Source organism: Euprymna scolopes, chromosome 28, assembly GCF_053919585.1.
Source record: "Euprymna scolopes isolate OS-2025 chromosome 28, ASM5391958v1, whole genome shotgun sequence".
In the NCBI taxonomy this organism is placed as follows: domain Eukaryota; kingdom Metazoa; phylum Mollusca; class Cephalopoda; order Sepiida; family Sepiolidae; genus Euprymna; species Euprymna scolopes.
In genome coordinates, this window is record NC_136509.1 from 92,539,703 (window position 1) to 92,554,236 (window position 14,534).

The 14,534-nt window shown below is 35.0% G+C and overlaps 1 protein-coding gene across 2 annotated transcripts in view; it reads right to left on the minus strand.

Annotated features, from left to right (window-relative positions):
- Positions 1-14,534, minus strand: part of LOC145249736 (coiled-coil domain-containing protein 171-like) — a 282,316-nt gene that overhangs the window by 72,331 nt on the left and 195,451 nt on the right. For both annotated transcript variants that reach the window (XM_080111637.1, XM_080111638.1), the window contains 2 exons: positions 12,397-12,542; positions 8,739-8,793 (listed from right to left, as the gene is read on the minus strand). In XM_080111637.1, coding sequence (XP_079967763.1) covers positions 8,739-8,793; positions 12,397-12,542 — 201 coding nt within the window. The remainder of the gene's footprint in view (positions 1-8,738; positions 8,794-12,396; positions 12,543-14,534) is intronic.

Sequence of the window (14,534 nt, forward strand, 5' to 3'; positions counted from 1 at the left end):
TATTTTGTCGAACTCAGGAGTCTTGCTGCCTAACTCAGGAATCTGCAAAACCCGTGTGACCCTGTGGCATAATGGATAAAATACTTGGTAAAATTCAATTGTAAATTACGCTCTTTTGGAGGTTGAAGGTTCAATCTTCAGTGTGGGCAGCACTCAGTATACAATTGCGAATTACTTAGCTGATGGAAAGAAAGTATGCCATCTTTGTGGATTAATTAAATAAAGAGTTCTGTTCGACATTCCGGGCAAATTCCTGAGTTTGAGAGAAAAAACTCTTTAGTTTGACAAGATATACACTTAAAGAAGGTCGGAGAATACACGAAAAGTAACGTTGTAAAAGTAGCCCTGAAGATGAGACCAGTAGTCTGAATAAATCGAGTAACATAAAAAATGTTTTATCAATCAGATATAATAAATATTGCTGTGTGTTTTTAAAAAACAAAAATTTTATTTTTTATCAATTTAATCGGTTTTTATGTTTAATATCTTTTTTTAAAGAGCTATATTTGGATGAGGATGGCAGAGTTTTTGCTTCCTTAGTCACATCTATTCCCCCTCTTTCCAGAGAAAACTTGAATGCCTACTGGAGAAAACTTGAATGCCTTCTGGAGAAAACTTGAATGCCTTTTGGAGAAAACTTGAATGCCTTCTGGAGAAAACTTGAATGCCTTTTGGAGAAAACTTGAATGCCTACTGGAGAAAACTTGAATGCCTTCTGGAGGAAACTTGAATGCCTACTGGAGGAAACTTGAATGCCTACTGGAGAAAACTTGAATGCCTTCTGGAGAAAACTTGAATGCCTTCTGGAGAAAACTTGAATGCCTTCTGGAGAAAACTTGAATGCCTTCTGGAGAAAACTTGAATGCCTTCTGGAGAAAACTTGAATGCCTTTTGGAGAAAACTTGAATGCCTACTGGAGAAAACTTGAATGCCTACTGGAGAAAACTTGAATGCCTACTGGAAAAAACTTGAATGCCTTCTGGAAAAAACTTGAATGCCTTTTGGAAAAAACTTGAATGCCTTTTGGAAAAAACTTGAATGCCTTTTGGAAAAAACTTGAATGCCTTCTGGAAAAAACTTGAATGCCTTCTGGAAAAAACTTGAATGCCTTCTGGAAAAAACTTGAATGCCTTCTGGAAAAAACTTGAATGCCTTCTGGAAAAAACTTGAATGCCTTCTGGAAAAAACTTGAATGCCTTTTGGAAAAAACTTGAATGCCTTTTGGAAAAAACTTGAATGCCTTCTGGAAAAAACTTGAATGCCTTTTGGAAAAAACTTGAATGCCTTCTGGAAAAAACTTGAATGCTTGCCAGACACTAATCTCGGTTTGGCAGGAAAACCTTGCATGAGGATACTTTTCCCTAGACGTAAACCCTGATTAACTATTCAAAATAATAGTATTTGCAGCCCAAATAAGATCTCCTTGGTATTGCTAACCAAAAACTGAGGAATAGTTCACGTTCGTCAAGTGATGCTACCTCAAGTAACAGCGCAAAGCTGGATACTCCACGAGATATCGTCTCGGAATCTAGCAGAATCAAGTGATCACAAGAAAGATATACTTTAACATATTTAAAATCGTTAACTGCGGAAAGGAAAATTATGTTCTCAACTTCTTTAGTAACTCAGTGTTTGGAAGTAAAGGAGAACATTAACGAAATATTCGAATAGCTTTATATCTCATAAAGATATCAAATGGTAGCCCCATTGATTTCTGAGAACTTCAACTGTAGTAAAATGAAACATAAATCCATAAACACCGGGAAAATATTTAATAAGATACAGTTTTCGATATTCACTAGTAATAATTTATTTTTTAATTTGAAAATGTTATTCATATCATTATTTTTCTTCCTAATTAACTACTCGTAAAAAACATCTTTTGATTAAAAACATCTGCTAAAACAATAAATTATAGTAATTTCATCTTTGCGATAAAAACAAAGCTGATCTATGACAAAGTTACTAATAAAGAGAGAGATAGAGAGAAACAAAAAATTTAAAAAGAAAAATATTAGTTTTTAAAAGAAAAATATTAATTTTTAAAAGAAAAATATTAGTTTTCTTAACTCATCTATTTTGTTATCCAGGCAACACTGGGTAGTCCTGTTAGCAAACAGGGCTATTAATGTGGCATCCTTGTGCTTGTTTTGCAAGTACTTTTATGAAATGTGCTCTGATGAACTCACAGCTCTTGTACCCTCTGATGTACATACTTCTAACTCGGCAAGCAGCAAAATCCCACCCTTTTACTGTTAAGATCCCTAGATGCCGGAAAGTCTTCTACTCTAAAAGTTTCTTTACTCATTTTACTTTGGAATTTGTTCCCCATCTCCTACTTCCCTGGATGTACTAAACTGCAGAAGTTTAAATTTATGGGTGGAATGATAAAATTGTTCCCCTAAAGAAAACAACATTACAGCTTTATTTTAAAACTTTTATTGAAAAAATCAATTCAGGTAACTTGATTATGTAGTGGAGCTGACATCTATTCAATGTAGCCGCCTTCAGCATCAATCACCGCCTCGATACAGGTCTGGAACTGGAAGCATGCCTTTTCCACAAGTGCCGGCAGGAGCTTGGCGAATACTCGGCGATTAGGCTGGCTTTGGTGGTGTGAGAGGTCATGTTGGTGATGTTCTCAATGTATGACCAAACGAAGTAGTCCAGCGGGTTCAGGTCAAGGGGAGGAGGGAGGCAGTGACAGAAGGGTACAGAGTCGTAGTACTCTTTCTGAAGCTAAGCCTAGGTCTCTTTGGACTTGTGGTCTGGCGCTGAGTCCTGCTGCCACACCCAGGGCTTGGCAGCAGTCACCTGATTACATCAGTAGATCACCACACTCTTCAGCACATCCAGATATACTTTGGTGTTGACTTTCAGGCCAACTTAGAAGATGTGAGGTGGCATGATGTGGCCCTCACTTGAAACCACACCAAAGACAATAACTATGGCTGAAAACTATGTTTTCATCATCTTGTGCATGTCCTTGTTATTTGTGGCAATTCAGCGATGCATTTTGAGGGTGCTGGCAATGATCCTCTTGTCATAACTTGGATCGGTAGAGAGCATGAGTTGTACAGCGGCGCATCTCCGATCTCGCTTGTTGAACATTTTGTCACTTTCACACATGATGGAAGGCTCCTACCACTCTTGGGGTTTGTACACAACTGGTTAATTTAGTAGATGATCTTCAACAAAAAAAGAAAATCGAAAAAGGTATCATGTCTTTTCTAGGGCGATAATTTTATCGTTCCACCCTGTAATGCGAACAGACATCTCACTGCCCAACTCCCAACAGCCCCCTGCTGCTAGACATGGTCTTTAACAGTAGCTCGTTACGTTCCAAGTGGCAATATGCATTGTTTTGGGCGAAAAAGGATTACAAAAAAAAAAATGATAGATTCATTTCTGTTCCATTTTACCCGATTCTAACATGTCGCCATGAATTGTCTAAGAATGTACCTGACCTAGTCCCTTAACTGTTGAAAAAAAAAAAAAATGCGCCCACACAGGCCAGACACGTCAACATCGTGAGCTTTGTCTAAACTGTATGTTTTCTCCTCATCACCAGCGAATGTGGAGAGGCGAAAGGGTGGTGTGCTCAACAGGAAATATATACAGTATAAAAATGTCCATTCTGTTCACAAAGTGTAAATCTATATATATAAAAGCGAAAATGTGTGCATATATGTTCGCTTTTTGTGTATGTCCGAGAAAGGCTTTTTTCCGAGAAGCGATCGGTTGGCTCACTCCTTCCTAAAACTTTTTATATCACGTATAAATGATAATATCTATGAGTTAACAATGGGGGTCGCCTGTCTATTTGATTTGCCAGAGTTTGAAAAGCTAAATATTCCACTTTTTTCGATCGTCGCGTGTGGATTGGGCTTTTTCGTATAATAAAAGCGAAACGAAGCTTAAGACATCATTCCCCGTGCGATCGCCGGGAACGTCCAAAAGCAATCAGCTTTGATCAATGTGGAGTTTCTCCTTATATCAGACAATTGCTATTCAATTTGGACAATCCCTTTTTTATGAGGAGCTGATCCCCCCTCCCAATATCTTGGGGAAACAACAAAAAAAATAAAAAAGCTGCCCTGCAGTAAATAGAATACTGCCCCGCAGTAAAAGTTGACCTCATTAAGTCATTAAGTATGGGCACTTGCCAATTCTTAATACTTAAATAAATTCAAACATGTTTCCGTTACTATTTCTTGGTGGCCCAGTGGTTAACGTCGCACGTTTTTTTTTCACACTTTAATTTCCAACTTCGCTTCAAGGCTTTGGGTTCAATCCTTCATACTTACCTACCAAAACTTTTTATTTTTATTTTAACCCCCCCCCCCGTCCCGACACAAACACCCAGGCAACGATTTTTTATTATTCTTTTGTTTTGATTTACCCAAAACCACACACACCTCCAAACACCCGGGCAACGCCGGGTACCCCCTGCTAGTAACTTATAAATCGATGGCAACCTGTTAAACAACTTTGTTTCTTTTACCACAAAATTGTAATCGATTAATTTTATTTCGTTTGCAATTCACTATTTACGTTATATTATTATGAGTAAACACAGTAAAGAGATTTTAAAAACCAATTTTTCTATTCGTTTACGCAAACTACATATATTAAATACACTTAATTTGCTGAAATAAATATGGAAATCGATGTTTTAAAATCTCTTTACCGTGTGTAATTATTATAATATATACAATAAAAAAAATAAATTAAATTAGACGTATAATGAAAACTCAGCCAGAATCTCAAAGGTAGAGTGCTACAGCACCACATCTCACAAATCGATATTTGATTTAGTCTAGGATCTGTGGCATCTTCTTCTATTATGTAAATCTCACCTGTATGTATGTATGTATGTATGTATGTATATATGTATGTCTCGCTAAAACTTCCAACACACACGACCAACACTGACAAAATTGGTATCGTTTGAAAGCTCAGTCTCTCGGCCGGCAAATATCCCAAAATTGGCCTTTTTGGCCAATTTTTGGATATTTGCCGTCCGAGAGACTAATTCTTTCACCCTCAACTGAGCCGTTTTTGATAAGGAGGGATCACTTTTTTCGTTGACATTTTTACAACGTTATCATACACCCTGCAATGACTAACCTTAATTTGAACGGTGGCAACATTGTATATCACACTGGGTGCGACCACAAAACTGTTTGCTATTTTTTTCACTTCCTTTTCGTCTTCCTGCCTGCTTGCTTACTACCTTTTTTTTGCGCTTGCATAGATACTCACCGCTATTATATTTTTTTTAGGGGTCCGTCGATCAATACCCTTACCATAAAACCTCTCTACATCCAGGCAACGCCGGTTAACCTCGCTAGATGAAATAAAATTCAATTCTATATGACACCCTTCTGGAGGTTGAAGGTTCAATCCTCAGTGCAGGCGATACTAATACAATTGCACTTTACTTTAGACTTCTACGCGGTCATGACTGACAGAATGAGGACATGCTATCCCTGTGGATTAAAAAACTCCATTCGAAATTCCAAACCTGACAAGATACACCTGAAGAAGTTTGGAGGTTACATCAACCAAAATGGTGTGCTAATAACACTTAAGATGAAAACAATAGTCCGGATAATCCAAATATCAATCCTTATCTAAAAAATTCAGACACAGAACACAAAAGAAATGAATTTACAAAACATGCACTTGCACTACGAATAAATATTCAAAGATATGCATTACATATAAAATGCAAAGTTATGCTAAATATGTGTTAATGACATAAATACAAGGAAACTGGTTAAAAGGTAGACAAAATCAAAGATGGACGACGTTTATGAATGAACATGAGCATTAATGGGTACTCTGCAGCAGAGAAAACATTTAATAAAAAATACAAAATGACTTCGCAAGAATGTCACCCTTAGAATCATGCATTTCATTAATGATCATAAACTATTTAATCACATGAGTATCGCAGAGTTGCAAAAACTCATTCTGTTATCAAATGTAAAACTCTTGAGAATTTTTTTTTTTTTTTTTTTTACAAAGGAGTCACCACTTATCAAGGCCCAAAGACCACTCGGGGATAAGAGTTGGTAGTACTTGTTAATGGTGTAAGTTGGGTAGACTTTGATTATTTAAGGGGACGTTTCAACAAGAACTTGTTTACATTAGACTTGAAGACTACCATACTGTAATACTAACTGGAAAAATGGTTGGATCATTTGAGAAGGTATCTCACTTCCAATGCAATCCTCTACCTGTATAAGAGCCAAACACAACCTAAAATGGAATACTGCTGCTTCAATCTATGGTCCCAGCCCAGGGGACCATAGATTGAACCCATCTATCTTCAACAGTTGTTGGAGATAGATGAGTACTCATTGTCAATATAAAATATTGACAACAAGCACCCATCCATCTCCAACAACTGTCAACAATTTCCCCATCTTTGCTTAAAACTAAACACAAATTCCATGAACAAAGTTTCTTTCCTAGAACTGTCCGCTCATGGAGCACTATATCACTGACATCAATGTACTTGTTTTCAAGTCTAATGTAAACAAGTTCTTGTGTGTTCCTCTAAAATAATTAAATTCTACTTTCCACCACTACTGATCATTATAGTGTTGTTTCATCGACAACCTGATTCTCAGTAACCCTTATTCTCAATGACTCCATTATAAAATTAAAAAAAAACATATTGTCTCGGATGTCTTTTTACAACTGATTGTTTGGGATAGCCTCTGTCCTGTTTACACTGCAGACAATTACACAGCATTGAAGGCGATAGTGCTTTGACTGGCATGAGTGACAATTATGACTTGAGAAATAGCAATCCATCGTTCGCATTAGCTCAACGACAAGATATCCAGAACTTGAAGCATACAACTTTGATCAAAATGATTGGAAACTCGAAAAAGAGTTGATACTCCATAAAATCATAGAAGCAAACAAAATCTTATCATTTGACCCGAAAAAAACAAAAAACAAAAACAAAACAAACAAACAAAAAAGAAGTTAGGTGTGCAATGCTAAAGAAATGATAACCTTACAATAGTTTAGTGGAAGCTGATAAGAACATTCAAGATTATAAACATTCAAGGTTATTACAAACAATGATAGAACCAGAACTGGACGTTCTTAATCACGTTCAGTAAATAAAGCAAGAAGACCGAATGTCATAATAGTTAACAAGTCTTGCTAGATTGTAGATTTTGTCGTCCCAGCAGCCCAAGATCGTCGTATTTGTTGGGGGTTGTTATTTCATTACATACGTTAAAGGTTGGTTGGTTGTTTTTGTTTTACGGCATATCAACCTTTTTCAGGTTATTTAATGCCGAATCTAGTTATTTTGAGGAACGGTTTTTAATGGAGTATATATATTTTTTTAAAGTCAGATTCTATTTAACCCATAGTTGGGACCCTAACAAGTGGATTTGGGAGCAATGACAATTAAAGGGTGGCTCCACACTCCCCAAGGCCCGCAAGGTGGGGCCTTACTATCGAATATAGACGTTAAAGGTAGTATCAATTTGTAGATACATGTTGTTATATTATTATATTACAATTTATTATATTTCAGAAATAATTTAAACAGAATGCAAACCTGTCTGACTGCATAATTTCACTCTTGACTTGCAACATAAACATAAATGCCTACAGCGAGTGATTGGATATATTTTTTTTTTCACTTAAAAATGAGGTGTACTCCAAAAATTTGGGAACTTTACACCACATTAACATCCTGGTGCGACACGTTATGTTGGTAAATAAATATTTCCCAATTGAAAAATTATTAAAATCATTCAATATTGTTATTATTCTTTTTACTTCCTTGTCTCGTATTCAATGGTGTTCTCCTATAAGACTGCATTGCCATAGCCTTCAAACATAACTTTTTTCACAAAACTCCTTTCCTTTTCAACAACCAAGAGTCTATCATCTTAACTGTTTGGCTTAACATTTACAGGTAACGTGAATTGGAACAAATGCATAGAAAACATTGCCATGACTGCTGCAAATAGAGTTGGTTCTCTCTACTGTGATAGAAAATTTCTCACACCTGCCAGTATCCTATATTTCTACAAAGCCAACATTCATTCATGTATAGAGTATTATTGTCACATCTGGGCTGGTGCACCAACCACCAATCTCTCTATCTTAGATAGGATAAAAAAAAGTTTCTAATAAATCTCATACTATCTACCAAGCTTCAACCTCTGTCCCATCGCCACAATATTACATCCTTGTGCTTGTTTTACAAGTACTTTACTTAAATGTGATCCAATGAGCTTGCTGCACTGCTGTTCCCTTGATGTAAATATTCCTGACTGACTAGACAATCAGCACAATCCCACCCCTTCACTGTAGAAGTCCCCAGATGCAAGAAAACTTTCTACTCTAATAGTTTCTTTCCTGTAATTGTTAGTTTTTGGAAATACCTCTCCGTACCCTATTCTCCTATCTGTACCAACATGCAAAAATATAAATGTAATATGAACAAACATCTTGCTGCACAACTCCTCACTTAGGATGTCCTTATAAATATGACCCCCTAATTCACACTGGCCCCTTACATCTGAGTGTCCCTTTATGTTTCAGTAGCAATATTTCTTGTTTGTAGTAAATAAAAATAATAAAAAAATGAATTCTAGCATTAAAAATGTCTACTACCTTTTAATTATCTAAAAGCAAAAACATTCCTTTAACTAAGTAAGAGAATAATGAAATGAAAACAGTAAAGGTCATACCTGATTGAAGGTTTCTTGGACAGATTTCAGATATTTCTGGAGAGCAATTTTATCTCTAAAAAAAAAAAAGAAAAAAAAAAAAGGAAAGAAAAACAAGATTTGATAATTTGAAAAAGAAATTCAATCATTTTTATTTATTTTTTTATCATAAAAAAAATATTTGTGATGAAATCAGACAATGATGATAAAATCCCGGCTTATCTTCTTCAACATTTGTTTCCGTTTTGAGTATAAAAAAGAACAAAAGAGAAATTTTATATATATTTATCTAATTACAAGTCTTCTTATTTCTTATAAAGAAAGAAAGAAAGAAAGAAGCATTTTTAAGGTTGTATATAACTGCAGACATCATGACATCCCCCGAAATCAAAAAGTGAGGTTTTTTTTTTGTTTGTTTCTTATTTGGTTAAAATAAAATTGTGTAGATTATTCTTGATAAAATTCTTCTCGTATTATTGGAATTCTTTGAACTACTGTTTTTATCTTCAACGTTATTCTCATAACATTTCAGCCATTGTAACCTTCGATCTTCTTCAGATGTATCTTGTTGAACTTGGAAATCTTTCCGTTAAACTCAGAAACTTACACGGAATTTCAAACAGAACTCTTCATTTAATTAATGTAATATGTGACAAGCATGTGCAGAAACGCTCAAGAATTGTGTGTCAGTGTTTTAGTCAGACCTACTTACTGCGAAAATAAGTTTGTCTAAGAGATACAAAAAGACCACACCAGAGTCATCCAGCGAATAACTGCCAAGGTTTCTCTGGTAGTGTGTTGGGTAGTTTTGACAGAATTGTTTGGGATCGTGTCTGGTCATGTCGACGAAATTGTTTGAAACGGTGCCAGATTGTGTCAACACAAGTGTTTGAAATTGTGCAGTATTAAAAAAATTTTTTTATTACATTTTCATCCTAAACAAGGCACATTGCCACTTTGATGTAGGGGGCTACTATCAGGGACCCAAGTTGCAGAGGTACTATGTAGGGAGTTGGGCAGCAAGATGTCTGTTCACATTACACTTGAACTTCTACATGTCAGTACAGTTTGGGAAGCAGGAACCTGGAAGAGAATTCCAAAGTCTAGCAGTTCTGGGTAAGAAGCTATTAGAGTGTAGAAGGCTTTCTTACATCTAGAGATCTCTACTGTGTAGGAGTGGGACTTCACTGCTTGTCGGGATTGTTGGGGGGGTATTTTCGTTGAGGGGGTACAAGGGCTTGTAGTTCGTCAGGGCATCGGCCATTAAAATACTTGTAAAACAGGCAGAGAGGTGCAACATTTCATCAATGGGACAGGGGCTGAAGCTTAGATGACAGTTCAGGACCTATCAGGTTAGTGACTCTTTTGAACCCTGTCCAGGAGCGAGAGACTAGTAGCAGATGCATCAGCCCAAATGTGACAGCAGTACTCCATACATGGGCAAATGGTGGCTTTTATAGAGATACAGGATACTTTCAGGCATAAGTAGTTTTCTAGCACGGTAGAGAGAGCCCAGGTTTTTTTTTTTTTAGATGGAGGTCACCAATTATCAAGGCCCAGAAGCCACTCGGGGATAAGGGTTATTTTGTGTACAGTAATCAATGGGATAGTGTTGCAGTATTCATTAGTATTGGAGATTTGATAAAGTGTCATTACTTAAGGGGGCGGTTCATTAGGAATTTGTTTATGTTGGACTTGAAGACATCCATGTTGAAGTCAGGAGGGAAACAGGCAAGCGGTAGAGAGTTCCACAGGCGTGCAGTTCTAAGAAAGAAGCTTTGTTCATGAAATCTACGTTTTGAATTAGGCACAGATAAAGAGTGGGGAAAATTATTGACAGTGGTTTCAGCTAGACGGGTGTTTATCGTGAAAGATTGGCGATGGAGGGACCAGAGATTGGAGCTCAGACGAGCACCTGCCATGGAAATAACGATAAAACAAAGATAGGCTCGCAGCGTCTCTCCTTCACAGCAGCCTTGGCAATACTCTCAATGTATCTGTTTCAACTTATATTCCCTGTGAACGTTAAGCCGAGGATTTAGAACAAAATATTTTCAGGTATTGCTTATGTGGAGCTGCGTAGATGAAGCGTTCGGTTTATGTTTGTTGTTCAGTTGACTTGACGGTTGTCGCAGTCATACTGCCGCGGGCGATAACAATTTGTTTTTTTTGATTGGGTCTGTCTCTCTTCCTTTGTGAAGTTACATAGTAAATTCTCATTCAGTCAGTCATAATGGGGTAAAAGTACTAAGCTATTCACAATTGTATTCTTAGTATCACCCTTACTGAGAATTGAGGATTAAACCTTTAACCCCCTAGAAGAGTGTCTCTAGGACTGAACTTTTACTTAGTACTTTATCTGTTAGTGGAGGTTGAAGATTCATTTTTTAGTGCAGACGATACTAAGAATACACCTGTGAATTGCTTAAAATTTCTACTCAATCATGGCTGATGGAATGAGAGCATGCTACCCTTATGAATTAAATAAAGGGTTTTGTTAGAAATTCCATTCAGATTCTCAAGTACGACAGAAAGACAAATACTATTAGATTCTTCAATTTAAAATGTTACACTCCTTGCTGATTTTTATTTTTAGGTGATTATTTAAAAATGTTTCATTTGGTTTCACAGGTTGTCACAACTGAGTGTGGTAGTGGGGATAAGCTCCCTCGCCCTAAAAAATGCCCTTATGGTGTGCGTCTTGAATTGGCTCTGACAACCAAGTCAAGCTCTTGGCCTTCTTGCGTGGTTTAGCTACTAAGCCTGTCAAAACTATTTATACTAACTAAAAGAAGGGGCAAAGGCGGTTCACTAGCGCCTTAAAACCAGTAATTCAAGGCTATTATGTAGAATTTTCAAAAATAAATAAATATATATGCATCTTACATATAAAATAACTTTGTCAGATTTTCAAAGTAAAACCCAAATAGCAGTTAAGCTGATAACTCAAGCTTGGTTTCTGATGAGTCAATTTATTAGCGATGTAATGTTTTTTGTAATAATTCATTTAAAAATTACTTAACCCAAAGCCAGATATGAAACATTTTTAAATAATCACTTCAAAATAAAAATCGGCAAGGGGGATAACTCATTTTAAATTGAAGAATGTTATAGGAATTGTCTTCTTTAAGTTAAAAAAATGTGCAAACAAAAACAAAAAATTAACTAAATTAAATTTGCTGCATCCCGGGCAATGCCGAGGAGGCACAGCTTGTATCTAATAAAGCTATTATTCTGCAAGAATTAACAGTGTTTTTAATAAAATAATTTTTTAGGCTAGAAATGACTTTCTATTTGACAATTTAAAAATTTCCAAATTCCTTTCACACTTTGAAGGATCACAAAATAACTACGGACAAAAGATTAAAATGGCTGACTTGTATATGAATAAACTTAAATGCACTGTGACTGACTAAATTTTGTAATTATTTAAAAAAAAAAAAAAAACAGGATTTTTAAAAATTTGCTTTAGTACTTTAGACAATTGCATTTTTTGATTTCAATAAATATTTGAATGAAAAAAATGTATCAGTCAGGTAGAATCAAGAAACACACACAAGCAGTGGTCATACATTTTTATTAAAATAGAGATAAATGCCATAAAATAGTTTTGAGTAATGAAAACAAGGGAAATATAAAGTAAAGAAGAAGAAAAAGAATAAATTGGTAGAATTCTTACCTTGATGCTGTTTTCAGCGTGTTTTCGGCATCTTTTAAATTTTGTTGAAGCGATACTTTCTCGGTTTGATATTGCGATAATTGGCTTTTCAGTTCAGAAAGAGTTTGTTCTTTCTTTTTCAGTTTCGCTTGCTGCTCATTCAGATTCTGTAAAAGTTTGTTCGAAATTTCTGATATTTGAAGTTAATATTGACAGCATCTAAGTAAGTCATATCAGTAAGTAAAAAATCATGTTGAAATGCAATTAAATATACATATATATATATATATATATATATATATATATATATATATATATATATATATATTTAATAGGATGGACTCTCCTGTCGATTTTGATGTATATATATGGTAATCTCCAAAAATACCGTTAGGGCTTACAACATGGCCGCCAGAAGAGTCACGTGATCCGGTTGATCCAAAACATGAATCGTGCAAATGGAAAACGCAGCCTTGAAGGCAAACTTTGACAAACAATCACAATTTGTTTGTATTTAATTTTTTGTTGATATAATGTTGTTATAAAAATAGGCAAACTTTGAGAAACAATCTTAGGTTGTTTTTAGTTAAAACAGTGTTTATAAAAAGTATTTTATAACAACATTATATCAACAAAAAATTAAATACAAACAAATTGTGATTGTTTGTCAAAGTTTGCCTTCAAGGCTGCGTTTTCCATTTGCACGATTCATGTTTTGGATCAACCGGATCACGTGACTCTTCTGGCGGCCATGTTGTAAGCCCTAACGGTATTTTTGGAGATTACCATATATATTTAATAGGATGGACTCTCCTGTCGATTTTGATGTATGAGGTTCCGCCACAACAACCAAGTTCTTCGGAAATCCACACAGATGACTTGTTTATAGTGGTGGAGGCTTTGTGTAGAACCGACAACACTTTTTGCTATTACTGCTAATCCTTGTCGGTGCAGATGACTGCCACAAGACAAAGCACACAGTACAACGCATTTTTTTTTTACATCAGAGTTACCTTCTCCTAGATGCATATCTTAACTAAGACTGGGAGTGCATCACTCCCAGTGAATTAATGTGCCTCCAGATACCAACCTGGAAATTTCTACAACTCGGTGCAGTACATACAGCGCGTAGCCTTCCCAAAATTGTCACCCATCTGGTACTGGCCAGGCTCAACATTGCTTAACTTTGGTGATCTGGCGAGAACCGGTGTGTCAACGTGATTGTGCCATATATATACATACATATATATACATATATATATATATATATATATATATATATATATATATATATATATATATATATATATATATATATATATATATATATATATATATATATATATATATATATATATTTGATGGGACCCTACCGAGTTTTTTCTAGTGACCTATATTTTATCATAATTTTAATATTTCAATACTTTTTAATATATATTAATTGTATAAAAAATTTCATTAAAAATTATCTAAGAAACTTTTCAAAAAAATCTTTCGTACAGTACACTTGTTGAAATATTACAATTTGCAATGGATTTTTACTTTATTGCGTTTTATGAATTGCTTCATATGCATACATTTGAACATCAAAAATTTATCCCGTTTTATGGATTTCTTCATATGCATACATTTGAACATCAAAAACTTTATCCCGTTTTATGGATTGCTTCATATGCATACATTTGAACATCAAAAACACTCCGTTTGATTCTGGATTATACTTTTCTTCATTACCTTAGTTCTTATTAGTATGCCTCTGTTTTTCTTCATTGAATCTAGCAACACCATGGAAAATATACTTCTTTAATATTTGCCATTTCTTTCGGGCTTTTCATGCAAGCTTTTTAGTTTTTCAATCTATATGATAAATAGCAAAATTCATGACTGCTTTACAAACATTATTTTACTAAAAACATTTCCGTTAATGGAGCCATTTATTGAAAATCCATGGATTAAGGAAAATCTTTAAATTTTTTGTATTCCTTATTGAATAATAAATTTGTCATAAATTTTTAAATTTACAGAATTTAATTTCAAATTTTCATTCACACACACACACACACACACACACACACACACATATATAATATTCTGCTTGTTCCTTTCTTAGTTAGTCCATACGTTATGCTTTGATAAATACCAAATACAATTTTGGAATA